Source organism: Gossypium hirsutum, chromosome A02, assembly GCF_007990345.1.
Source record: "Gossypium hirsutum isolate 1008001.06 chromosome A02, Gossypium_hirsutum_v2.1, whole genome shotgun sequence".
Classification (NCBI taxonomy): Eukaryota; Viridiplantae; Streptophyta; class Magnoliopsida; order Malvales; family Malvaceae; genus Gossypium; species Gossypium hirsutum.
The window spans coordinates 5,528,367-5,554,480 of NC_053425.1; the positions used below are offsets into that span (position 1 = coordinate 5,528,367).

The 26,114-nt window shown below is 31.2% G+C and overlaps 3 protein-coding genes and 2 long non-coding RNA genes across 7 annotated transcripts; 3 read left to right on the forward strand and 2 right to left on the reverse strand.

Moving 5' to 3' along the window:
• The first annotated feature begins 4,204 nt into the window (after window positions 1-4,204).
• LOC107942208 (uncharacterized) lies at window positions 4,205-5,052 on the forward strand. The gene is made up of 2 exons (XR_001695795.2): window positions 4,205-4,370; window positions 4,676-5,052. It is a non-coding gene; the product is annotated as an uncharacterized lncRNA (long non-coding RNA).
• Window positions 5,053-10,750: 5,698 nt separating this feature from the next.
• On the forward strand, window positions 10,751-11,666 carry LOC121215117 (glycine-rich cell wall structural protein). Its single transcript, XM_041089440.1, has one exon. It carries the CDS (start codon window positions 10,792-10,794, stop codon window positions 11,473-11,475), a length of 684 nt encoding a protein of 227 aa, XP_040945374.1. The 5' UTR covers window positions 10,751-10,791; the 3' UTR covers window positions 11,476-11,666.
• A 7,092-nt stretch (window positions 11,667-18,758) lies between these two features.
• LOC121215133 (protein NPGR2) lies at window positions 18,759-22,980 on the forward strand. 3 transcript variants are annotated; one of them, XM_041089443.1, is made up of 7 exons: window positions 18,759-19,040; window positions 19,300-19,348; window positions 19,546-19,826; window positions 19,993-20,245; window positions 20,421-21,637; window positions 22,069-22,222; window positions 22,557-22,980. In XM_041089443.1, exons 3-7 carry the CDS (start codon window positions 19,569-19,571, stop codon window positions 22,871-22,873), a joined length of 2,199 nt encoding a protein of 732 aa, XP_040945377.1. In that variant the 5' UTR covers window positions 18,759-19,040; window positions 19,300-19,348; window positions 19,546-19,568; the 3' UTR covers window positions 22,874-22,980. The 3 variants fall into 3 exon arrangements, with proteins under 3 accessions (XP_040945377.1, XP_040945375.1, XP_040945376.1); XM_041089441.1 differs by lacking the exon at window positions 19,300-19,348 and having other exon boundaries at window positions 18,766-19,040; XM_041089442.1 differs by lacking the exon at window positions 19,300-19,348 and having other exon boundaries at window positions 18,800-19,040; window positions 19,409-19,826.
• A 125-nt stretch (window positions 22,981-23,105) lies between these two features.
• Window positions 23,106-24,611, reverse strand: LOC107942210 (50S ribosomal protein L28, chloroplastic). Its single transcript, XM_016875842.2, has 2 exons — window positions 24,275-24,611; window positions 23,106-23,461 (listed from the first exon to the last, which is right to left on the reverse strand). The coding sequence occupies exons 1-2, from the start codon at window positions 24,477-24,479 to the stop codon at window positions 23,229-23,231; spliced, it is 438 nt and encodes a 145-aa protein (XP_016731331.1). The 5' UTR covers window positions 24,480-24,611; the 3' UTR covers window positions 23,106-23,228.
• A 561-nt stretch (window positions 24,612-25,172) lies between these two features.
• LOC107942204 (uncharacterized) lies at window positions 25,173-26,057 on the reverse strand. Its single transcript, XR_001695793.2, has 2 exons — window positions 25,897-26,057; window positions 25,173-25,582 (listed from the first exon to the last, which is right to left on the reverse strand). It is a non-coding gene; the product is annotated as an uncharacterized lncRNA (long non-coding RNA).
• Window positions 26,058-26,114: the final 57 nt, after the last annotated feature.

Consider the following 26,114-nt stretch of genomic DNA (forward strand, 5'->3'; position numbering starts at 1 on the left):
AAAGAACGGGTTCGGGAGTCGGCTATGTACGAGGAAGGGTTAGCACCCTCGTAACGCCCAAAAATTGGTACCTAATTAATTATCAAATATCTTTAAGATCGGAAATTTAAAAAATTTTAAGATGCAATCCTCTTTAAAATATTTTGGTTTTTGAAAATTGGGGTTCACTTGTATCCAAAGAATTGACACTAAGTTAGCTTTTTAGAAATCCCTATCTTGAAACAACAAGACGCTACATCCAGTACGTTAAGACATATTGCTTTGCAATTCCAAGACAGTTGCTTACATTTGGAAAACCGTTAAACACTTAGAGGGGTACTTGATTATTCAAACTCAACAAGAAAAGTCACAACCTTGCGTTTTTACCGAGCGTTAACACATTAACACATTAACAGAAACACTTACCGAGCGTTTTTACCGAATTGGGCCCGTTGGCCCACTAACCCGTTTTGGCTCATTAAGCCCAAATATACCGAAGTGCACGAAATCATGCACTTTGCAGTGTAAAACATAGCAGCTTACCAAAAACATTAATCGATTTACCTCACGAGCATTCGCACACTCGCAAATCTACAAAATTCCAGTTTTCGGCATTTCGGCTCTTGGGCTTTTGTCGATCTAGACTATGAAAGGGTGTTAGTTACACACCTATTTTTCAACGAAACACTAACGAGATCTCCCCCACGATTAACCTTGTTGATCTTTAACTGCTAGATCTAGATCTCGACCGCTTTGAACCTGTTGATCTTACTAGTCTCCAAATAGATCTTGATCGCTAGCCTTCGATGCGCACATAAAAAAAACCGAATGAAAAATACTTAATTTTAGTCTTGGCAAAAATCGATAGTCTCCCTAAAGTATTTAGGGGTTTTCAGCTTATCCTCGAATTACTAAATAAAGAAAAATAAGATCTGAATGCTTACCACCAAAGACGTTCTTGTTAGAAGCGTTTCCAACACTTTTCAAATCTTAGATCCACTGTGAATCTATCTTAATCGCAAGTAGGAAATAGATCTAAAAATTAATTCTCGAATCATTAAAGTATGGATGTTTCAGATTTTAGTACAATGAAAAAGAGAAAATAGAAAAATAGAAAAGAGGAGATGACAGTACAGATTCGACTTTGAAGGAAATTAAAGAAGGAAGAGATGAGATAAAAGAAAAGAAAGAAAAGAAGAGTAGAAGAAGATAGGTTCGGTTATTATCGATGAAGGAAAGATGAACAAAAAGGGAATAATTCATAAAAGCCAAAATTAAAAGAACAAATACGGTACTTAATGCTTATTAAAAATTCTTTCTAATTTCAAATTCCCTTGCTTTGCTCCATGAATTAAGCATTTGAAATTCATCCAACCACCTAGCAGCCTTATCCACCGTTTGACCGCTTCAGCCTGCTGCCTGGGAAGAGTTTTGGTCCAACTCTACTACTCTCCCACACGCATGCAGCAAAAAGGGGCATCCGCACGCTCAACAGCACGAACCTAAGCCTTCCACACGCATAGGCACGCTGCTGGCCACTGCGTCATAGCTTGCTCTTGGATATATGACAGTCGCAATTGCGGTTCGTTCGATAAATTCCTACCTCTCTATCTATCTCTGAGATGTTTGGATTTTTCAAAACTCCATGGACATAACTTTAAACATTAACAGCACGAACCTAAGCCTTCCACACGCATAGGCACGCTGCTGGCCACTGCGTCATAGCTTGCTCTTGGATATATGACAGTCGCAATTGCGGTTCGTTCGATAAATTCCTACCTCTCTATCTATCTCTGAGATGTTTGGATTTTTCAAAACTCCATGGACATAACTTTAAACATTACCTGCTGAAGTCTTGGTCCGCCTAAAAACAAACCAAAATAACGCCGGCACTTGGATTCGAGCTCGTGCCCTCTCAGTCCCTGTAACGCGCTGCTGCCACTGCACTGAAGCTCTTCTCATGATATAATCTGCTCATAACTAATCTTAAGACTTATCTGCTGCAGTCCCGATTTTGTTTAAAAATAAAACAAAATATGCTACTTACCAGATTAGAACTCCTAACCACATGCACACTCTTAACGCCTCCTTGCCACTTGACCACGTGCCCCTTTTGTGTCACATTTCCTCTCGAAATATTTATAAAGTCTTCTTGTGAAAATTCTTGGTTGTAAAAAATACAACCCTTTGCGCACGCCGTGCCTTGAACCCAAGCACCTCCCATGCCTTTCCTAGCGTGCTTAGCCACTGGGCCAAGCGTTCCTTCATGCTAAAACTCAGTCTAATTTATTAATAAGGCATACTACCCAGATTTCCTTAAGAGGCCAAATTTAAGAATTTTGTGGGTCGAACCCTGGACTTTTCCCCACACTATAAGCCCTTCGTTACTTATTTAATTACCAATAATAATAATTTTATAAGTATATCTAATAATAAAAATTTCAAATAATACGGTAAATAAAAATTTTCATAAAAATTTTTCAAACATACATACAGTAATATTTTTTCTAATAGTAATAATTTTATCCCATAATACTAATAAAATTTAAAATATCCGTAATAATAAATACAGTAAAAATTTTCTAGTAGTAATTTAATTCAATTTTTTTTCTTAAACGATAATATTTAAAACTTCTTAATTATTCAGGTTTTCTTCTATCTGAATCCCAGACTTAAGGCCCAATTCTTCCTAGGCCCAATTTTTGGGGCGTTACAATATTATTGTAGTAGGTAAATAGTACATGCACTTAAACAAAATGATGGCAATAATATCAAGATCGTGCTTTAAATACACACATATAAAAATAATATATATTGCAAATATTAACAATATGCATACAAAGATATATATATATACAGCATGTATTGAGAATGAATAAACAAAACGTACCAACATACAAAGTATAATTAAATAATGCATAATATACAAAAAAGTGATAATTAAATAATGCATGACATACAAAAAAAAAAGTAATACAATATCAATGTACATGTTCATGAAATGTAATATCAAATAATAAATATAAAATAACATTTAATACATAAATGATATATACAATATCAAAATATATAAAAGAATTAGTATATACAAAAATAAAATGAGTAATTGATAACAAAATATATTTATAATACAAATAAAAATATGATATTCAATAATAATTTTAAAATAGTATTTAATATACAATATAAAATATATAAAAATTTATAAGAGAACAATAATTATATAAAATAAAAATATATTGGTTTAGAAAAATAATGTATAAAATATTAAATATGTGAAATAATTTATATTTATAATAAAATAATTATATAATATATATAAATATAAGTTTAGAATAATATGAAATAAGTAATTAATAATGAAATATACGTATTGCACAAATTATTATATTATAATATCCTCAAAATGTGTAATAATAGAATATAAGTAAAATAATTATTAACGTATAAATAAAAATAAGTATATAATACAAGTTAAAAACTTCAATAATAATAATATATAAATAAAAGCATATAATAGTATAAAAGTGACATAGTATAATATATAATATAAAGTATATATGTAAAATAATATATAATATATAAATAATTAATAAATACATAATACAAGTAAAACATAATAACGATGAAAAATAATAATAATTTATGAAAAATAAAATATAATAAATAATAATATAAATAATATATAAATAGATAATTATATAATATAATATAAAAGTAAGGTTTTAAAAAAAAAGAAAACAAATAACAATAAAAAATTTGTATACATATAATGATAGAAATAAATACATAAGGTCAAATTTGAAATTCTATAAAATTACAGGGGTAAATTTTAGAAAAATAAAGCTGAATTGAGGTCCTAATTAAAACACGCGCGAAACGAAAGGGACTTATTGGGTAATTAAACCCTCATCCCAAAACAACGTCATTCGCTGGAACTGCTTTTTAAAAGGGGTCTGGGATTAAATTGAAATAAATATAAAAGACTGGGGCTAAATTAAAATAAAAATAACATGAAATTTAAAAATTTGAAAACACGGAAGGGTCAATTAAACAATTCGCCCATTTTACCAGAACACGCGGATCCTACCCGGGTTTTCGGATCAACGCGCAGATCTTGTGCAGAGAAACGATGTCGTTTTATGCTTAGTGGCTTAAACTAAAACGACACCGTTTCATTTATGCTAATATAAGTTAAATTTTAGTTTTGAAATCATTTTGCACCTGGTTCTGAAGAAAAAAAAAAGGCAAAATCCTCTGAATGAGGATCTGGGACTGGCGTCGAAGCTCCGTCGAGCCTCCATTCTCAAGCGTTCACGCGCCGTCGCCAACTCCACCACACACGGCGGTTGGGATTCGAAAAGCTTCGCTTTTCGCAGCGAATCTAAAAGGTATTTCTCCTTCCTCTGTTTGTAATGTACTATATGCATGTTGTTTACAATAAAGTAAAAGAGAATAAAAAAAGTAGAGTAAGAACAATCGATCACCTTTGTTTCTCGCGAAATAGTTCTGATATATTATTGCAAAAAAATATTTTGTATACAATCTTTTTTCCTCCCCTTTTTACAGATTTGAGGAAAGGCTTTATAGCCTTAATCTACTGCTTACTTTGGAAAGAAATCGAAAAATTTCTTTCCAAACCCTGCTCTAATCCTTTTGCTACGATTTTGCTTTGATTTCTTTCCTTTTCTTGCAGGCGAATCGCTAGGATTTCGTTCGAGCATCCATGACTACGCGCTGATGGGGGTTGATGGGAACTGAAGAGGCGTGACTCTTGGGCTGATTGCGACGCTGCGGCGCGAGGGTTTCCCAGGAAACCGTAAGTCTCCTGATGTTTCCAGTTTGGGCTTTGTTGGGATACTGCTTGTTGGGTTTGGGTGTAGGCGGGTTTTGGGTAGTTCTGCTGGGTTAAGGGTTAATGGGCTATAATATTGGGTTGTAACAGGGTATAAGGTTTAAACAGGCTAATTTTGGCCCTATAGGTTGTTGTAAATGGACTGTTTTAAAAACATTCATTTATTATTACTAGGGGTGTTCATTCGGTTAACCGACCGGTTAACCGACCCGAAATTACTATAACCGAATTAACCGACCTTTCAAAAATTTTAACCGTTAACCGAACCGATTTTTTTTAAAAAAAATTTAACCGAACCGAAATTTTTTCGGTTAATAAGGTCGGTTAACCGAATTAACCGAAAATTATGTATTTTTTATTTTTGGTTAAAAATTACCCGAATTGCCCGAATTACCCGGATTACCCGAATTAACCGAATTAACCGAATTACCGAAAAATACCCGAATTTTTTTTTATTTTTTATTTTTAAAATTTAAAAAATTTATAAATTATTAAAGTAAATTGGGTTTTAGACTTTAGTAAATTGGGTTGTCTTTTAGTTTTAGTTTTATTGGATTGGGTAATTGGGTAAACTTTAGTTTTAGTTTTATTGGGTTGGGTAATTGAGTTTGGGTTGGGTTGGGTTGGATAATTTTATTTATTAATTTTTTCGGTTAACCGAAAATTTTCGGTTAACCGACCGGTTTCGAACCGAATTAGCCGTTAACCGAAAAATCATAAAAAAATTAACCGACTCCCGACCGAAAAAATTCGGTTTACCGACCGATTAACCGAATTCGGTCGGTTAACCGAATTTTTTCGGTTTTACCCGAATTATGCACACCCCTAATTATTACTACTTTTTAAGGCCCGGACAAATTTGGGCTATTACACAATCGGTAGTAATTATTTAAAATAAGGATCTAATTTTTTAATAGGCTTACAAAATGCAAAGGATTAGTTACTAAACTCATTCTGATAGATACCTTGAAAAAAAAAAGAATATTTATCAAACATCTAAAATCTTGTAGGTTAAAATATAATACCTCAAACTTGGCCAAGATGTTAGAACCAGATTAGAAGGTTACACTAGAATCTTAAACTTTTTCTCCTTCAAATCCAAACCAAAAACCTTCTTTAAAACCTTTCAATTTGATAAAAGTATTTGATTTCGTTTCTTTTGAGTGTTTTGGTGCTTAAGTTTATACATAACAACATCATGTCTTTGATTCCTTTTTTTTTTTTTGTAAAATTCCATGCTTCAATTAGACATTTTCCGCGGAAAGACCTTTTAGAGTTATTATCTTTAGAAAAATCATTTAACTTAATAAATCATTCAATTAGTTTAATTTATCAAAAATAACGAATGAATATTAGCCAAAAATCCAAAAAAAAAATAATCGTCCAAAAAACAAACAGTTTAAAAAGTCCATAATATCCAAAAACAAGTTTCCTAACGAAACCAAATTCAATACCAAATCGAGATCCAAGATCGCTGCCCAAACTTGTTTGAGAATTACCTAAAAATGGTAAAATAACAAAGTTAGCTAAAAGCCAATATGTGTGCCACGGGCTACAAACAGAAATCACATGCATAATCAGAACATACATATTAGAATTTCACATGTGCAAAAGTATCTATCAGAACAAATTAATCCTACCCCCATCCGCTATCCATCATCTCCATTCAACCAATCAAACTATAAGGATTGCAAAAGCCCATCCAACTATCACACTGTAACGTGGTTGTATGTCATTCAGAAAATTTACAACTAAACTGTCAAATAGAAATTTATGAAAATATGGTCAAAAATGTAGTAATACTGTCAAAATAATACTTCCTCCAATCCATATCATATCTCACCCCAATGCACATTTATTATTATGCTAATATCTCATACAACATATATTCTTATCGAATAAAAAATATGGCATGTTTCATCAATATCATTAATTCAGATTTTATCACAAGCTTATATAGAGTTATTACTTGATTTCATGCTTACTAACATACAAACACATAAACTTTAAGAATTTCAAGTCCTACATGCTTATAGAGTATCTAAAAATCCAATTTCAAAACTTTATTCTCGATCCAAACAAACCCCACGAAAAGATCAAAATGGGTCTACACACTCATGTGACCCACAACAAATCAGACTGTGTTGCCAACACGGCCATGTGACGAATTGTAATTTCGTGTTTTTGAATTAGAAACATACATGTAATTGCTGTAAAAAAGTCGGCACCACAACAGAAACAATTACTGAACACAACATTTACAACCCAACCTAATTAGCAACTAAAAACGAATTCGGTGCGTAGCACTTAAACCAATCCCCAAACCGGCATTAGAAACTTAACCCCGGGAAATCAGCAGTAGAGCAGCGACTAAACTGTCGGCGGATGATTGTGCGCCTCACGAACTTCTCCTATCAAAACAACAAAACATCCATCTAAGCGCTACAACAAAATAACGACCACCTACTCTAAGATCATATCAACAAAAGAAGTACCACATTACAACCGGTAACAAAAAAAAAAAAGACGTTCTTACCAGCAAATTCATTCTTGTCAACAACCTAATGAAATTGAAAGATATGCCCTACAACTCTGGTGTGACATAATTTCCAAATTAATATGAAAATCCAAAACAAGAGAATCAAATTCAAGATCTGTTAATATGTGTCTGTATGTGATATAAGTAAAGTATGTGAAAAATATATGTACGATTTGTGTTTTGAAAAATTCGAAATCTTGATTACGTATGGAAAGTATGCATGACATTTGTTTATGAAATATATGTGTTAGTTTATTTATGCATGTGCATCGGGATGGTTTGATATGTGATTGAGAAAGTGTATTCTGATAGTATTATTGTAATTTTGACAGTCAAACTGTAATATCTATTTGGCAGCTCAACTGCAGCTTTATGAGTACATAAATTAACAATTCAAACTTAATAAAAATTTTGAGCGTTACATAAAATATTTTTAGTCTCTCTATTTTTATTTTTAAACTTTAAATTGTTTTTTATTTTTTATTTTTTAAAATTTAATTTTAATTGTTAATATTATTAAATTTTATTTTATTTTATTAATGTAATCTTTTGAATTTTATAAGAAAACTTTAAATAATAATATTCAAATCAACTTAAATTCAATAATAAAATTTTAACATGACGACGAAACCAATTGAGTATGTTTAAATTAGGGATTAGTAACATCATCGACATCAATTTCCACAGCCAATCTCAATTATTGCAATTATTGACCACAATTCATTTTCAGTTTTGCAGATTCACGAAGGCATATACGATCATTTAAATTATGATATATTAATATTAATATTTAAATCCAGGTGAAATTTTTGTATTTTTTTTAAAGTTGATTTGATCAGTTGGTATAAATAATTTTGTGTTAATTTTTTTAATATTTAATTTATTATCTCAAATGTTATATACAATTGAATTTAAGTGTAATATTATTGAATTTACAAAAGAAGAATTTCGCCTTCCATCGTTGGAGATCCGAATAATTATAACTAGAATCAAATTAATATAAAACAGACTAAAAACTAGAATACAATTACAAATAATACAATTATATTATTTTCACTCGTGCTTTGTGTTTGGTTAATTATTTATTTCTTTATTAAATTATATAGTGTAAAAATTTAAAGGTTTTAATTTGCTCAAAATTTCTGTATTTTTCATATATTTAGAATTTAATCTCCATACTTTTTTAAATTTAAAATTTAAAATTCATTTATTAACGCTATTAAAATTATTTTGTGATGTTGTGTCATTTTGAGAAAAATAAAATAAACTTTATATCCACATACATAAATTTATAAAAAGTTTTAACGATACTAACAATTTTTAAAAGTTCGTACCATCAAAAGTTAAGATATTAAATTAAATCAAAATTAAAATATATACATTAAATCTCTATTTTTAAATGGACTATAATAACAAATTGAAATTTAATCATTCTTATTCAAACTCAAATTTACTCATAATATTCTAATGTAAAAAGGAAAAAATTGACAGAAATTCAATGTGGAAAGCATTAAGACAATCCTCAAATAAGTCAATCTTTAAGGCACATATTGACAAAAAAATCTTACATTATTAATTTTGAAAAACCTTGCAGTAATTAACGTCGGTGATGATACTCTTTGACGACAGCGACTTGAAAAGATACCAAATACCGACATTTAGCTACACTAGTTTCTTAGTGTATTTACGTGTTTATTTATTTAAAATTGTATTTAATTAATATAAATATTATTAAAATACAACAACAATTGCTTTTATTTAATTAATAATATTTTTTTAGAAATTGTAAAATAATTAAATTATTTTATAATAAGATATTACTTATCAAGTCTTAATTTAATCTCTTTTTTATATTTATTACATATGATTTTTAACTTTTATTAATATTAAAATAATAATTAAAATCCAATACTCTATAATAAATAAAAAAATATAATTATTATCATTCAACTCATTTGTATAGCTAAATGAATAAAAACTTTGTTATATTTATCATATTATTTTATATGAGTTTAGCTATTATTAATTATTAATTAGTATTGAAAAATAAAATCATTTTAAATTTTATCTATTATTATTCAACATAGTTTAAATGTATAAAACCTTTATTATCATATTTATAAAACATTTTAACGATAAGTAACCTAATATTTTCATATTTATCACATCAATTAATATTATTTTAATTATTATTAATTAATATTATAATATTACGTTAAATGCAAAATTATGTTATATCTTTTTTCTATTCAAAATTTTCTTCTAATTACGACTAAAAGACAAATGGTATTACCAAGAAATCAAGCTAAGAATTAAACATTTTCCCCCTTCCTTTTTTATGCAATAAATTCTGTATCTACCAAGCACATGGATATGGCTTTATCTTTTTGAAACTAAAGAATAGTCCAAATTATATCATTGTCACTTCAACAATTTTTCAAAGGGTTTGTTGAGTTTGGAGCCCAAGGTCATGCTTCACCTACGTTGTTCACACTTGAACATTGAAGTACGTGTTGGACATGTAAATACATTCAAATTTTAAGGTTATTTAGATTGACAAACCCATATATACACTACATATTTCACAAAGGAAACAGATTATTGAACTTATATGGACATATTTAGCTAACATATATGGTGTCCATGAATAAGCTTTCACCACACTTACTGCTAGATTGGGTGAATTTGTAGATAATATTTCTAGCTTTTAATACATTATTAATGAAGTCTTTTGTTTTGTTTTTATTTTTCAAGTTATACTAAGTGGGGTTAAATTACTATTGTGAGTTTCATTTATTTTTAACTTTTAACTTGCCAATTAAACTAATTAGTGGAGTAGTAAAAAAATTGTACTAAAATTTTCAATTGACATCAATTTCAAGTTTAATCAAGATAACTCGTAATCCTACCTCTTATTACAAAAAAATTCATTAATTATGAATATATAGAGAGTATAGGATACTTCAAAAGTGAATATGAATATTACCTAAAAAGAACTTATAATATAAATATGAAGTTAAATTGTATAAGGAAATTAACGCAAGTATAGAATTTTAGCTTGATTGACATTGATATTGTTGCTAGTGCAAGAGGGCTTGAGTTCAAGTGTGTTGAAGTGTATTTATCTTCCTATTTTAAGGGTGGGGAAGGAATTATAGGTAATGCTAAATATTGTATTGTATTGAAAAAGAATTTAAATAAAATTGTATAGTATTTTGGGGTTTTTTAAGTCAAAGTTAGTATACTCGCTATTGAGTCAAAAGGCATATTTGGTTACTTAATAATAGTAGATATGACTATTTGGGTATTAAATGTGGTGAACGGTTATTAGTTGAAATGAATTAATGGGGTCCAAATTGGCTTATAAAAGCACTTGGGATGTTGGAACTGTCATGAACCAAGCTAAAACTCAAACAAAATGGTGAGTGTTACTAAAAGAGTTGTCTTGTTATCTTTGCTTTGTTTTAATGTGTTTGTAGTAAATGTGATTGCTAAAGAAGTGGTGAGTACGAAAGAGGAGGAAGAGAAGTACTTAACACAGGGAGGTGGCTTTGGAGTTGGAGGCGGGGGTGGTTTTGGAGGAGCTGGAGGTGGTGGTGGATTCGGAGGTGGGCATGGTGGTGGTGCTGGTGGAGGCTTTGGTAAAGGTGGTGGATATGGTGGTGGGATTGGCAAAGGAGGAGGTGTTGGTGGTGGATACGGAGGTGGCATAGGAAAAGGTGGTGGGATTGGCAAAGGAGGAGGTGTTGGTGGTGGATACGGAGGTGGCATAGGAAAGGGTGGTGGGATTGGCAAAGGAGGAGGTGTTGGTGGTGGAATCGGAAAGGGTGGAGGATACGGAGGTGGCGTAGGAAAAGGTGGTGGGATTGGCAAAGGAGGAGGATATGGAGGTGGAATTGGTAAGGGAGGAGGCCATGGAATTGGTGGTGGGCATGGTGGTGGAGTCGGCGGAGGAATTGGAAAAGGTGGTGGATTTGGCGGCGGTGCCGGAGGTGGATATGGCAAGGGTGGTGGTTTTGGAGGTGGAGTAGGTGGTGGAGCTGGAGGTGGAAAGGGCGGTGGTTTTGGAGGTGGTGGGGGTGGTGGAAATGGACACCATTGATATTACAAGCTTCACGATGCATGCATGCATGGATCAACATTCAATATATATTTATTAATCCAAAATGAGGCATCTAAATAAATATTGTTTTAACTCTTCCTATGTGCTCTACCTACTTTAATGTACGACAACAAAATAAATATATGTGAGTTTTAAAATATCAAAGATGAATATGTTTTATTTTATCATAATTCGAATTTTTATTTATTTACTTATCATCTGAATTTATATTTAATTAAAATTTTAAACTTAAACAAAAAATAACTTATGATAAACTTATATGGGTGAAAATTTTTAATGTATATATTTATTTATTATGAATATTTTATTATTAAGTTGATGTCCATTAAAATTAAAATAAGTTTAATATACATTAAGACTCTAATGTTTATTAGAAGTAAAGTTTCATATTATGTATACTTATTATATCTATAAATATAGAATTTGAAAAAACACGTTTAAACATCCTAGCAATAAAAATACATTCTCTTTTATTCTCTTTATTATTTACTTTTTAACACGTTATTTGCATGATACTCGTTTTTCATACTTCCCTTCTAAAATTTATCTAGTTTCTTTCTTTTCTCGAATCCCTTTTAAAAATACCTTCTTAATTATATTTATTACTCTTTAAAAAGAATGGATGCTTAATTCATTTTTAAACTAAATTAGTATCAACTGTCGAATATTTAATTTATAATATTAACTCAATCAAAAACTTAAATATAATATAAATTAATTATAAGTTACGTCATATTCGAATATAGTAACTAATCAAAGCCCATCTCGATTAGCAAATATTTAAAATACTTATCAAACGTCTAATTTTTTTTAAGTTAAAAAGTTTAATAATTTTTTTATTTATTCATTTAGAATTTAGTTTTTTTCTATTTATATTTTCAATAATTTAGTTTTTTTATTTTTTTAATTTTAAATTTTAGGTTCGATTATTAATACTGTTAAAATTCTTCTTTTAATTTGTTAGTGTGATCTTTTGAAACTAAAAATAATACTCACTAAATTTCAAATGTATGAATAGTATCATAATTTTCCTACCCCTGGAAAAGGTCTTTCCCTTTTAGGCCGGTTGTGAGCGAGGAGGGAATTGAACTCCCGACAACATGATTTGTAGTCACGTGCTCTAATCCTGTGAGCCATAGGCCCCCACCTCATCTCCATTGGATCTTTTTCTCAAGAATACCTTAAAAAAAATATTCCTACTTAGTCATTTTGGGTTAAAAAGATGTGAAAGTGTATTTATCTTTATAAGAATAACACGTTTCAAGGTGTGAAGTGAAAGAAAGGGGATTTCATAATTGTGATTTTAAATAAGACAACCTTTTCATTTTTCATTCTTATTACTTTTTCAATAACGAAGACTTGGAGCATATTTTAACCAAATTTTTAATATCTATTATGGTATTACACATTCATCCTATATGATAAATATATTAATCTCGATGTGATTATATGCTATAAAAATAATAATTAAAACAAATTACAATAATAAATCAACACAACATAGATATATAAATATTTCAGATTTTATATATAATACTTATTATCAATATATTAAAATGCACAAATTCTTTAAATTCAATTATTATATAATAAAATAAAGTGTAAAAAAAGAAGAAGAAGAAGCTTAATACCATTTTTAGCTTTCGTATTGTAAGAAAATTCTCACTTTTAACCTTTTTACTATTTTTTATAATTTTATTTCCCTACTTTCATTCTATCATTCAAATTAATCCTTTTATTTTTTTTAATCACACAGTCATCTTTCTCCCTTTTCTTTTTCTTTCTTGGCTTAACTCAAAACTCAAGGAAAAATTTAGACACCTCACTTTGTTTTAAAGGCGAAGTTAGAAAATTATTTGAAAAGTCGAAATTAAATTATATATTTTTACGATAGTAAAAAATTATAATTTTATTATTTTAATAGTATATATCTTTATAATTTTTAAAAGATTAAATTAAATTTTTATTATTTTTGAAGGATTAAAATACAATTTTATTATTACTAATTTAAAATTTTATAAATTATAAAAATACTTAAATAAATTCTTTTTCATTTTAGGGCCGGGCACTGCTACCCCTGGCTCCGCCACTGCTTTGTTCTTACTCCCATTGCCTTATTCCAGCATTGGAGCTCTGATGAAAGAACACCCTTGGGCTCCCCTTTCCCCCCTCCTTTAACTGGTCGACCTCAAGGAAAGCATCGAAGGAGGTTCATTGAAGGTTTGAAACTCAAGTCTTCAATCCGTCGCTTTTCGTCAATTCGACATCGCTCTGACCCCCATGGCCATCATTCGTCAACATCTTCATCACCACCACGTTCCATATACTTCACTTCAAGAAATTGGGACCAATCCTAGCTGTTGACTGACAATAAAGCTAGAGCAGCCATTTTGGGGTCTTATGAACTTCCTTCTTTCTTGAGAAATTCTCAAAATTTTGTGTCGATTCCAAGTCAGCAATCAACAACACACTGCCAGATTCTTAAAGCATTTTCAAATATAGAAACATTTCATTTTGGAAAATATATATATATATATTTCATGAAAGAAGAAGAGAAATGAAAAAGAAAAATATTTTATTATTAAGAAAAAAGAATAAAAAAACATGTTGGCATTTTAATCATTACAATGATGCGAAATAGTGTACACGTGTTAACTTTTGATTCTTTTAACAAAAAATATGGGTAAATTGAAAAAAGTCACTTTTATTTGGCTCAGATTACGTTTTAGTCACTTATGTTTGAAATATTATGTTTTAGTCACTTATGTTATCGTCTTGTTACAAAGTAGTCACTCTGCTATTAAGCTCCGTTACCTACATAACGGCAATCCTATATGGCAATTCAAATAGGTTTTAAATGTCAACTTGGATGTCCAATTAGGACGAGAATAAATTTTTAATTAAATAAATTTAATTAATTGAAAATTTTAAATTATTTACATCTTGGACTGGAAAAGAAAAATCATCTGTCTCCTTTTTCTTTTAATTTTCTTTTCCATTTGACCGAAAAAACTATTCCCATCCTAGTTGGACATCCAAGTTGGCATTTAAAACTCATTTGGGCTGTCATGTAGGATTGATGTTAGGGAGGTAACAGAGTTTAATGGCAGAGTGACTACTTTGTAACAAAATACAAACGTAACTGACTAAAACATAACATTTTAAACATAAAAGACTAAAATATAATTTAAGGTAAATAAAAATAACTATCTTTATAATTTACTCAAAAATAATTAAGAGCTTAACTTTAGTGACGGAATAAAAATAAAAAAGTAAAATAATAAAAGTGAGGATTTTCAATGATGAAAATGATATTAAGCCTGAGAAAAAGGTTAGCAATAAATTAGGGTGGCATTTGTGCTGACAATTTGTGGGCATTGAATGGTAATTAGTACACATTTAATCAAGACAGAAACAGAATCATAACCTTCACTTTTATTAACTGCATATTTTCCCAATTCCAACGTCAATGTTGGAATTAAGTACAGTACAAGGCACAAGAATTATTTTGTGCCTAAACAATAATTTAGATATTACCAATACAATAATAATTAGAATTATTATTACAATTAATGTATATTTTTTAAAGTTAAAAATGTAAAAAATGAATAATTATATTTATGATCTAATTTGGAGGTGTTTTTTTTTCTAGGAATGTGAAATAGGTTTGGATATTTGTAGATGCCTGTAAAATAAAGGTAAGTTTAGAAACGTAAAGTTTATGTTTGGATATAATATTTAGGGTTTCAAAAAATTCAATTGATTCTCCAATAAATAATATTTTGAATTTTCTTTTTCAAAGAAGCAACAATCCCAACAAAATTAAAGTCTAAATGTACACAATGCTATATTTATATTATAGTTTTATTATTCGAAAATTTATTTTATTAACTGTTGGCGAAATTCATATTAAATTGAAGATGCGACATATATCTTATAAAATATATTTAAAAATTAAATATTGTTACGATATTTGTTATTAATGGTTCAAAATTTAAATGGGACTTGAATAGGTTCAGGTTAGATGCCATCGAGCTCACAAGCTAAGTTTGCAGACCAAACTTGCATGATAATGGTTGTTCGCAAAAGGATACTTATATTCTTCGATAAAATCACACATGAGATCGCGCAAAAAATCACTTAAGCACGTGTTAAGTCTAGAATAAAATATATATATTGATAGACATAGAATATATCTAATATATCATATCAGTGAATAGTATTTATATCGTATAAATAGAGAAACATTGCCATTTAAGAGAGAAAGAAAAAAATACTCAACCAACATATAAATTAACAGAATATTTCTCACATCCTTAATTATTTTAATTTTAAATTTATAATAAATTTTTATATAATTAAAAAATGAATTTAACTGAGTGGGAAACACGTTTTGTTAGATGGAGTAAAGTAGAACAGAAAAGTAGAGACATATTTGAGTTTTGTCTTACACGGTACATCTTCCCCCAAATTTATAATAAATACATTGGATTTGGATTGAAACCAAAGCAACACAACAAACACCTACTTTCCGACACATTAAACACTCCTCACACCTTTTTGGTGAAGCTTTTAATATACGTGTAGTTTCAAATATATATATATATTTAAAAGAAAAACCTTTTGGACTTGTTTGTACCTCCTTTGGACCATTATTCTTTATCATATCATTTAATTTATACATTCTATTTAATTTATTACATGCACATAAAATTATAATGTTTTGACGTAATATTTAGTATTTGATATTTGAATTTGAATTTTTTATTTGATATTATTTATGTTCGTTTTATGATCTATGTTTAAGGTTTTTTTCTAATTTGATATTATTTGGCATCTGAACTTGATAGTTTTTTTCTAATTTGGTATCAAAGCTTTTTATTTGTCCAATTTGATACTTAAACGTATCAAATGTTATAGAAATTACCCTAAAACACTAATGGTGTTAGTTTTTATGAGGGGGCAGGAATAGTTAATGTATACTCATCATGTAACAGATGACATGGACGTTAATGGTAGGAATGCCTAAATTTATTTAGAGTTTCCTCTAGTTCGTTAAACAATATGTTCAAATTTTATTTTTCATAGAGTCTATGATTATTTTTACTGTTAATGACAAAGATAATTCAAGCCTGATCTTTAGAAGGCCTTCAATTCCATAAAAATATTGCGAGTATCAGCAAAAATTTGTGTTAAAAAATTATGATTTGAGCTATGCTTAACGAATGACTATTAAGAAAATAAAAGGTTTAAAAAAATTTTCATTAAGTTATATTAAAATAAAAATAATTCAACATTTAAAATACAAAAAAGAAAATTTACGTCATATGTTTTATGTAAATTATACATTCATTATTTTTGTTACCTAATAAAAAATAAGATTGCTAGAGGATTAGGTAACATTTAGTATAATGGAAAGTGATAACTTTCTTAAGAATTTAATCAGTTGGAAAGCTATTCCAACGTTTGCTATGTCAAAACAAAATTATTATTTTTAGAATCTAACATTCCCTTGAGAATTACTTTCCTATAAACATGGTAATATGATTCCCGTGAAAAAAGGTGAGAAAATAACTTTCTCATGTGCCCATGTAAGTTGGAAAGTTAAAAAGATATTAAAGTCAAAATTGACCCTTTCTTATTTTGGTTTAGGGTATTTATCTATTAAACATAAAGAAAAAGCTATTACCTCGTTCCTACTATCAACTCTCTTGTTATTTTAATTAATTTTTTAAAATTAATTTTTTTAAATATTATTTTCTATATGCATATTTAATCATCTATATAGTATATTATTTATATATTATATTTATTCTTTATTCTTCTTCATATCTTTCCTTTCGATAGGTTGATTGATATTTCAATTTCATTATAATATTCATTTAGAAAACAAGTTTATATATGCATTATTATTTAAAAAAATATATGCAAGATAAACATGAAATAATTTTTATATATGGCCAAAAAAAATTAAATACTAAATTAAAAAAAAGTCAAATTTATAGATACTAAATTAGAAGAATGTAAATTTATATATGAGAAAAAATTTAAATACTAAATTAAAAAAAAATGTTAAATTTATTAAAAAAATCCCAAAATCATAACATAGTTACCATAAGAAAAAGTTGAGACATACCATAAATTAATTGTTTATTTATGTTTAAAATGAAAAAGAAAAGGGGGGTTGGGGGAAGAGAGGGGGGGGGGAAGAAAAGATTGGCAGGCAGCTAGAGGATTTGCATGGACCATGAAACCAGCATCTGACACTAAACTATAGAGAAGATTTCAAACTGGGGCCATGGACGTTGCCTTCGAGAAACTGTCTTTAATTTTTTTTTAAAAATAAGGGTAAATTGCACCTAAGATCAGTAAATTATTAGTAAATTTACATTTTGGTTATTTAATTTCAGAAAGTTACAAAATGTCATTGAACTATTCAAAAGTTTTAATTTAAGTCCGTGAACTATTTAAAAGTCTTGATTTAAGCCACTAGGCTGTTAAGCAAAGGTGAAGCTTTGTTCGCCTCTTAAAAATGAAAAACTGTAATTTAGTCCCTTTAGAAATAGTAAAATTATAAAACTGCAACTTGGCCCCTCTAAATATGAAAAAAGTTAGTCCCTTAAAAATAATGGAGTTATAACTTAGTCCAAGGTAAAATTTTATTTTGATCTCTTAAAATTTTATAATTCAATTTCAGTCCTGTAAAAAAAATTGCCTTTGCCGTTGTTATTAAGTTGTTGCTTTTTTAAGTTTGAGTCGTTTGGCTAGTGAGCTCTAAGTGATGATTTGACAATTAGTATGGTGAATCAGTACCTATTAATGAATAGAAGAATATACTTTAGATTCAAGTTGATCTGACAACTAATTATGAAAATTGAAGAAAGCTATTTGAATTTTAGTTAACATATTCATGACGTTCAAAGTTGTTTAATGAAAAAAAGTGAAATGTAGAAGAGAAAAAGGAGGAGAGCTTTCGGTTGATACAAGCAGTGCGAACAGAGAAAGTCATACAATAGCAGCCAGGTGAATTAAATAAAAAATTTAAAATAGCTCAGCGACCATTTTGTAACTCTTTGAAAGTTTATAACTAAAACGTAAACTTTCTAATAATTGAGTAACTAGAGTATAGTTTACCCAAAAATATATTATTTTGAACGGTTCAATAATTTATTACTCTCGAATAATGAAAAAAAATTGAAAACTTTTCCTTTGGTTCACATGTTTTTCAAGACAAAAGAACCCAACTGGTACAGTGTTAGATTTCATAATTTAATGCACTCATTCTTCACCATATAAAGCTTAAAACCTCAAAAAAGAAAAAGAAAATACAAACTTTTTTCCAAATTGAGAAGCTAAAGCAGTAGAAGAAGAAAAACAAACAAAAAATAAAGTTGATAGCTTTGCTTTGGATTCTTGCTTTGCAAGTGAAAAAACTAATTTAAGGACCCATTTTTTTTTTCTCTTTAGGATTGAGTGAATTGTGGAAAATGCACAGTGATGAGAGTGTTTGGTGGGCTCAGTCAATGTTTTTTAGCAATGAAAAGGTACTTTCTTTTAGCTGTTTTTTAACCCCATTTTTTGAATGATGATTGTCAATGGTTTGATTAGTTTCACTAGTGTGTTTTCTTTTACCTCTAACTGTACCTTTCAAATTATGATATTTTTAGATTATTTTATTTTATTTTTTATGTGGTGTAGGTTGCTCTGAATTCATCATGCTTGTGTTAAATTTTTCTGGGTTTTTTTTTTGTTATTTACTTGTGTTATTTATCTTTGATGAGAAAATTGGCTGCTTAAACCCAGATTTTGGATGTTTATGGTGATTTACTCAACCTGTACTGTATGAAAATAGGTATTTATTTACTTTTTTTGGTTTCAAATTTTGATTTTTACTTTAAATTTTGGGTTTTAGGTTCAGAAATGTATGGTTTATCAAGTGCTGAGAATTCAGGATATAGCTAGGGTTTTAATTCTCTTATTTCATGACGTTTTATGTTGGAATGCTCCTAATCTCGATTGGCTTTTGTGATGTCGATGCCGTTTTCGAAGGATTTCGAGTGTAACGGAACGGTATGGCGGTTAAGGATTGGATAAACAAGCGAGGATTCCATATTCGAGGGGGGTTTCAGAAAATGATGAGGTGTATATGGTCAGGACAGCAATTAAGAGTTGATGATACTAATGCTTCTTCCGAGTCGCTAGCGACTCGGGACTATTCGGTGAGTGGTTACTCGTCTCGAGCAGGCGAGATGGTGGAGACTAAGGCTGATAGTAGTAATATCGAAGAAGCTGAGTCATCGCTTCGCGAGAGTGGTTATCTGAACTATGAGGTCAGTACCATCCAATTTCTTAGTTGCGTTTTTGCACTTTCTTGATCTTCGATGTTTGAGGAAATTTCTCGGTGATTTTACGGAAGGAATGGATCATGGTGTCAATTAATGTCTATGTTAGATTTATTTACGGTATAGGCTTATCTAACAGATAGTTTAATTATAGGAAGCAAGGGCATTATTAGGGAGGCTCGAGTATCAAAAGGGAAATATAGAAGGTGCACTTCATGTATTTGAAGGAATAGACGTTTCTGCAGTGACTTCAAAGATGAAAGCTACCCTTTCTAGAAGATGTGAACAAAACCGACGCCGCTCGGAAAGTGAAGCTGCTCCTGCCATGTCTATGCACGCCATTAGCTTACTTCTCGAAGCTATTTTCTTGAAAGCAAAATCATTGCAGCACCTCGGAAGGTTTGGAGGTATGCCCTTTCATTTTCCTTATATTTTACTAGAGATGACAAAGCCTAAGCTGCTCCACAGGTTACCCACCTATACGCTCCGAAAGACTGAAATTTAGGCTTCCTTGATCATTCAGTGTGACAATCATTGTTACCTATTCATGCTTTTTAAATTTTTTGCCTGATAATTTTACAGAGGCCGCTCAATCGTGCAAGATTATTTTGGAGACTGTCGAATCTGCGTTGCCTGATGGCCTGCCGGACAACTTCTCTACGGATTGTAAATTGCAGGAAATTTTGAACAAAGCTGTGGAATTGCTTCCGGAGCTATGGAAACTTGCCGGAGATCCCCAAGAAGCCATATTGTCGTACCGGCGGGCTCTCCTCTATTACTGGAATCTTGATACCGGAACCAAAGCGAAACTCGAAAAAGAATTTGCAGTGATGCTTTTATATAGCGGTGCCGAAGCAAGCCCTCTAACCCTCCGTGCGCAGATGGAAGGCTCATTTGTGCCAAGGAACAATGTTGAAGAGGCCATTCTTTTATTATTAATTCTACTTAGAAAGTTTCTTCTCAAAAGGATCGGATGGGATCCGTCGATATTGGATCATCTTGCTTTTGCGTTATCTGTTTCGGGGGAACTAAGAGCCTTAGCTCGTCAGGTTGAAGAATTGCAGCCCGAGATCATGGAAAGAAAAGAACAATATCGTACGTTGGCTCTCTGCTATTATGGGGAAGGTGAGGAGATAATTGCTTTGAATCTTTTGCGGAATCTTTTGAATAGCCGAGACAATCCGGACTGTGTCCTGGAATTGTTGCTAGCCTCGAAAATTTGTGGGGAGAATATGAATTATATCGAGGAAGGGACAAATTGGGCACGGAAAGCTCTTGTCGGATTGAATGGTGAGTGTTGGCAGATGGTGAGCAAAGCAAACTGCTTACTGGGAGTTCTATTATCAGCTCAGTCAAGGATGGTTTCTTCCGATTCTCAGAGAAATTTGCAGCAGTCCGAAACAATTGAGGTACTCGAAACCGCAGAAAAGCTGATGAAAGAAAGTGACCCATACATCGTATTCCATATTTGCCTAGAAAATGCCGAGCAGAGGAAGTTGGATGTTGCACTTCACTATGCAAAGCAGCTCTTGAAACTCGAAGCAGGGTCTAATGTTAAGGGATATGTCCTTTTGGCTCGGATATTGTCAGCTCAAAAACGGTTTGTTGATGCGGAGACGGTAATTAACGCTGCTCTTAACCAAACCGGGAAGTGGGACCAAGGAGAATTGTTGAGAACCAAGGCTAAACTTCAGATTGCACAAGGGCAGTTAAAAAATGCAGTTGAGACATATACTCATCTTCTTGCCATTCTCCAAGTTCAGCATAAAAGCTCGGGATCCGGGAAGAAACTTCTAAAGGTAGATTCTGAATACCCTTTTATCGAGTTTATCCTTTTGAAGTTGAATTGCCAAAAAAAGTGAAAGTTGTATCTGGTTTACAATATTAGGAAAGGAAGTGAAAAAAACAATAATTTGAGTTTCCTCTCTGATAGAACTCGATACCGTAAGTGTCTATTTGATAATGGTGAAGATATTATCGAGCATCTATTACTTTTTCATACTTGCATGTGGGTGCCGAAACAAAGAAGTGGCTCAATGTTCATGGATTCTCCTGAAGTTTAGTCTCATGCAAAACATTTTGGGTAAATAGAGTAAAAGGATACTTTATGTTTGTTTTCAGTTCACAAGTAAGATAGCTGCACGTTATTCCGAGCCACTAGCATGTAACTCGTAGAATCCAACGTCTGTCAAATGATTCTCTTATAAATTGTTCTTTCCATTCCTTGCAGACTAAGGGGAAGTGGGATCGAGGCTTGGAAATGGAAACATGGCACGATCTAGCTAACGTGTACATAAGCTTGTCGCAGTGGCGGGATGCCGAGGTCTGTCTCTCCAAATCCAAGGCTATCAGTCCTTTCTCCGCTACTAGATGGTACTCTACAGGTAAACACGTACTTTGTTCATCTACTTGTCGATAAATTATTCTAGATGTTTCGATTAGTACTGCATATCATGTTAAAGTTGCTGACAGTTTGCACTCGTACAAGCTTGTTGAGAGTTCTGTTTTCCGGAAAATTGGAAAACTAGTTTTAAGCCGAATCTTCTGATTTTCTAATATACATCTTTAATCATTCGCACTCTCTTTTGAACTCATTTTCTGTTCCATGCCCGTTATTGCTTTGTTCATATTTGTAAGTATCTAATATTTGCGCGATAGCCAATCTTTTTAGTTGGAGAACCAAACTAGTTTGCTAAACCCCGAGGGTGATTTTGTTAGGTTTATTGAACGAAGCGAGAGGGCTTCATCAGGAAGCACTGAGATCATACAAGAAAGCATTAGATATAAATCCCACACATGTTCCAAGTTTGATATCCACTGCTTGCATTCTCAGACAACTTGGTGGTCAATCAATGCCTATTGTTAGAAGTTTTCTAATGGATGCCCTTCGACTCGATCGAACCAACCCGGCAGCCTGGTACAATCTCGGGTTGCTTTATAAAGCCGATGTTAGTGCGTCAGCCCTAGAGGCTGCTGAATGTTTCGAGGCTGCTGCATTTCTTGAAGAATCTGCACCAATTGAACCCTTTAGATAAAAGAAACAACTTTGCCCGCATTTTGTTTTTATGTAATTTTGGACATGCCATTTTTGTAAATCTTATAGGTTAGGCTATCTAACATCTAAAAATGTTGAAAATTTTTACGTGAGTTGCTTCAAAAGTTTAAATTAAATTGGTTTATTTAGTTCATTTCAAAACCATCCCGAACTCTTAATATCCTTATCCGTTTCAGACACATACGATACCCCTTTTGAATTCAGATAACATATCAAGCTAAAAAGAGTTACATAAATTAACCCAATGTTTTACCAAATAGTGTTGTTTTCTGGGGAAAATGGTTTCTGCAAAACTAAAACTGGAAATCTAAAATTTTAGTACTTTTTTTCTTTGATCATTCCTTGCGAAGATCTATCCCAGCCTTCTTAGCAACGGCATCCAATCCGTTCTTCTCGATGGTCTTCAACGCCTTGGTCGATAAACGCAATTTTACATAGCGTTTACCGGCTTCCCACCAAACCTTCTTGTATTGGAGGTTGACAAACTGTAATTTCTTCGTCTTGTGATTTGAGAACGAAACTTTGTTGGCTTTGTTCGCTTTCTTGCCGGTGAAAGGGCATATCCTACCTGAAAAAAAGATCAATAGAGATCATTGAACCGCCATTCATTTTCAGACTAGCAAATCGAATTTCACCTTCATGCTATCTCTAGTTCTATATCCAACCTAGAAAGCCATGACCGTCGTTCCACGACTCCAATAGCCATAAGTTTTCTGTTCGGTCTTGAACACTTAACCTGCTTTACCCGGCTCTTCGTTTGCTCTAAAGTATATATATTTGACACTCGTATTCAACACATGCTCGAGTAATGTTGAGTATATTTGTATTGAACATGTACTTCTATCCGAGACGCCCTCTCTAATTCCGACAAAAAACACATTGATTTTAACTTTCATAAACTCTAATTTATAACCAATTCCGGCTTAGAATTAGCGTGCTAGGTAAGGAAAGGAAGTTGCCAATACGAGTTCTTAAAAACAATGTCACACTCAAACAATACAAAGATTATAACTCGGTCATATCCACCAATCCATGTCTAAGTACGAGCTGGACATAGATATCAAACACAAATAATTGGAGAAAATTGAAAAATTCAATCAATATAGCTCCATATGCTTGTTCAAAAGGCAACTCTAAGCCTCAAACCAATCAAGCTCACATTGTAAATTTTAAAATTAAAATCAACAAACCCAGAAAACAATTTTCACTACCAAACTCCCCAAAGCACCCCACTTAGCATTACAAAATCCTTAACTTCAACGCCAGCATGAAATTTCACATAATTGAACAAAAATGAAAATGCAAAATTGAAAGGAACCCAGAAAGTTTTAATCACAAAGAACATATGACTAAGAAAACAGAAAGAGATGAAGGTATTTACGAGCAACAGGCTGGAGAGCAGGAGTGAAAGGGGAAGATATGGGTTTTAAAGGCGCCACCACGACAGGGAGGTTGCAAGAGATTTTGATGCCGCTGAGTTGGGAAGTAACGAAACCAAGAAATGGTGAAGATGGGTTCGTCTTCAGAGGCTCTGTTTTGTTGAACCGAAGAACTGAACTACTTCCCACAGTAGCCAACGTCGCCATGGTTGCCTTCTCTGGTTTTTTTCACTTCCTTTTGTTTATCTGTTTTGTTTTTGTGAAGGAAAAAAAGAAGAAAAGATTATTTGGATAATGATTTTGTTCAATTTTCTTTTCATTTGGGCCTGGGCCTTGTTTCTATAAGGATTTAAATTTAATAATAGTATAGATATCGAATATTTGAATTTTTTAAGATTTAAATTTAATAAATCAAGTTTATTTTACAAAATTTTCAAATCCATTATTCGAAAAATAAAGCAATCTAGCTAATTAGTTATGTTGTCGGTATAATTAATATGTTTGTACGGGAAAGTAAACATCCGACTAATATGTCATAATTTAGAGTTTTAATTCTAGTTTGATCTTGTAAAAATAATTAATTAATATGAATTTAAGTAATACAAATTCGAAGGATGTGGATATAAAATTACCTCTAATAATGAAATTATCCAAATATAAATAAGATTATCTCTAATTGTAGAGACTAAGATTACCTACTATATCATCATGTACCTTTTTTTATTCTTTTAAGCTTATAGTATTTTATTTTTATTAAAAAATTTCTCTAGTAAAATAATTCCACATCTCATTTTTTATTTAAATAAATAAAGCTAAGATTCTCGCCAATCAAAGTTACCATGCATTTTTTATTTTGTTATGGCTTAAAGATAAATTTAATTAAAATTATAAAATGTAATATAACAAAATATTAATTGTTATAGGCCAATTTTGGGCCAGTTCACATCACACAAAGCCCAAATACAAAATAACCTACCTAAATACCAACTAGCCCATAACTTAATTTGACCCACAAACCCCAATTGTATTACAATTAAACCTAACTACCCATTTATAGCCCAATATAGCAAGCCCAATATTATTTAACCCTTTTACAACCCAAACCCCTTAAACCATTTAATCCACCCTCGGCCCAATACCAACTTAATACCCAAACCCCACATACAAGCCCAAATTAGAAAAAGAAAAAAAGAAACCCTAAAGCTAACCCTAACCTACTTCCTAGCCGCAACCACTCCCCACTTGCCTCTGCCATCTGACCAGCGCCGCTCCACCGGTCAAGTCCCCACCACCTCTCCAACAACTTGCACCTGCAACCAGTGAAACGAAAAGACAGATAATAATAGAAAATAACTTGTAAATAAGGCTATAAAAGCCGAATGAAAAAAGGTTTTGGGGGTTCGAATCTGGAATGAATGAAAAGAAACAATTTCAATACACACATGCAAGCAGTGAATCAAGGAAAATATAAGAAAAGAATACGAGTATAACACAAACCAGAAAATCAAAAGTCAAAAATCCGAAAACTTGAGGTGATCTTATTTTCTTTTATTCATTTACTTTTATTTTTTTTGAATCTATCGATCTACATAAATATATATAGTAAATACAAAAAAAAAATTACCTTTGGTGATTTACGGTGGCCGGCACGGCGGACGGTGATAGGCCCGACGACCAGAGGTCTTGGACCAAGAGAGAAAAGAGAGAGAGCCCCTTTCTTTTCTTTTTTTCTGAAACAAGAAGAAAAATGAAATTTTTAGAATTTTTTTTACTTTTATAATACAAGAAAACGGCGTCGTTTTGAAAGACCCCCAAACGCGCCCAAAACGGTGTCGTTTTGGG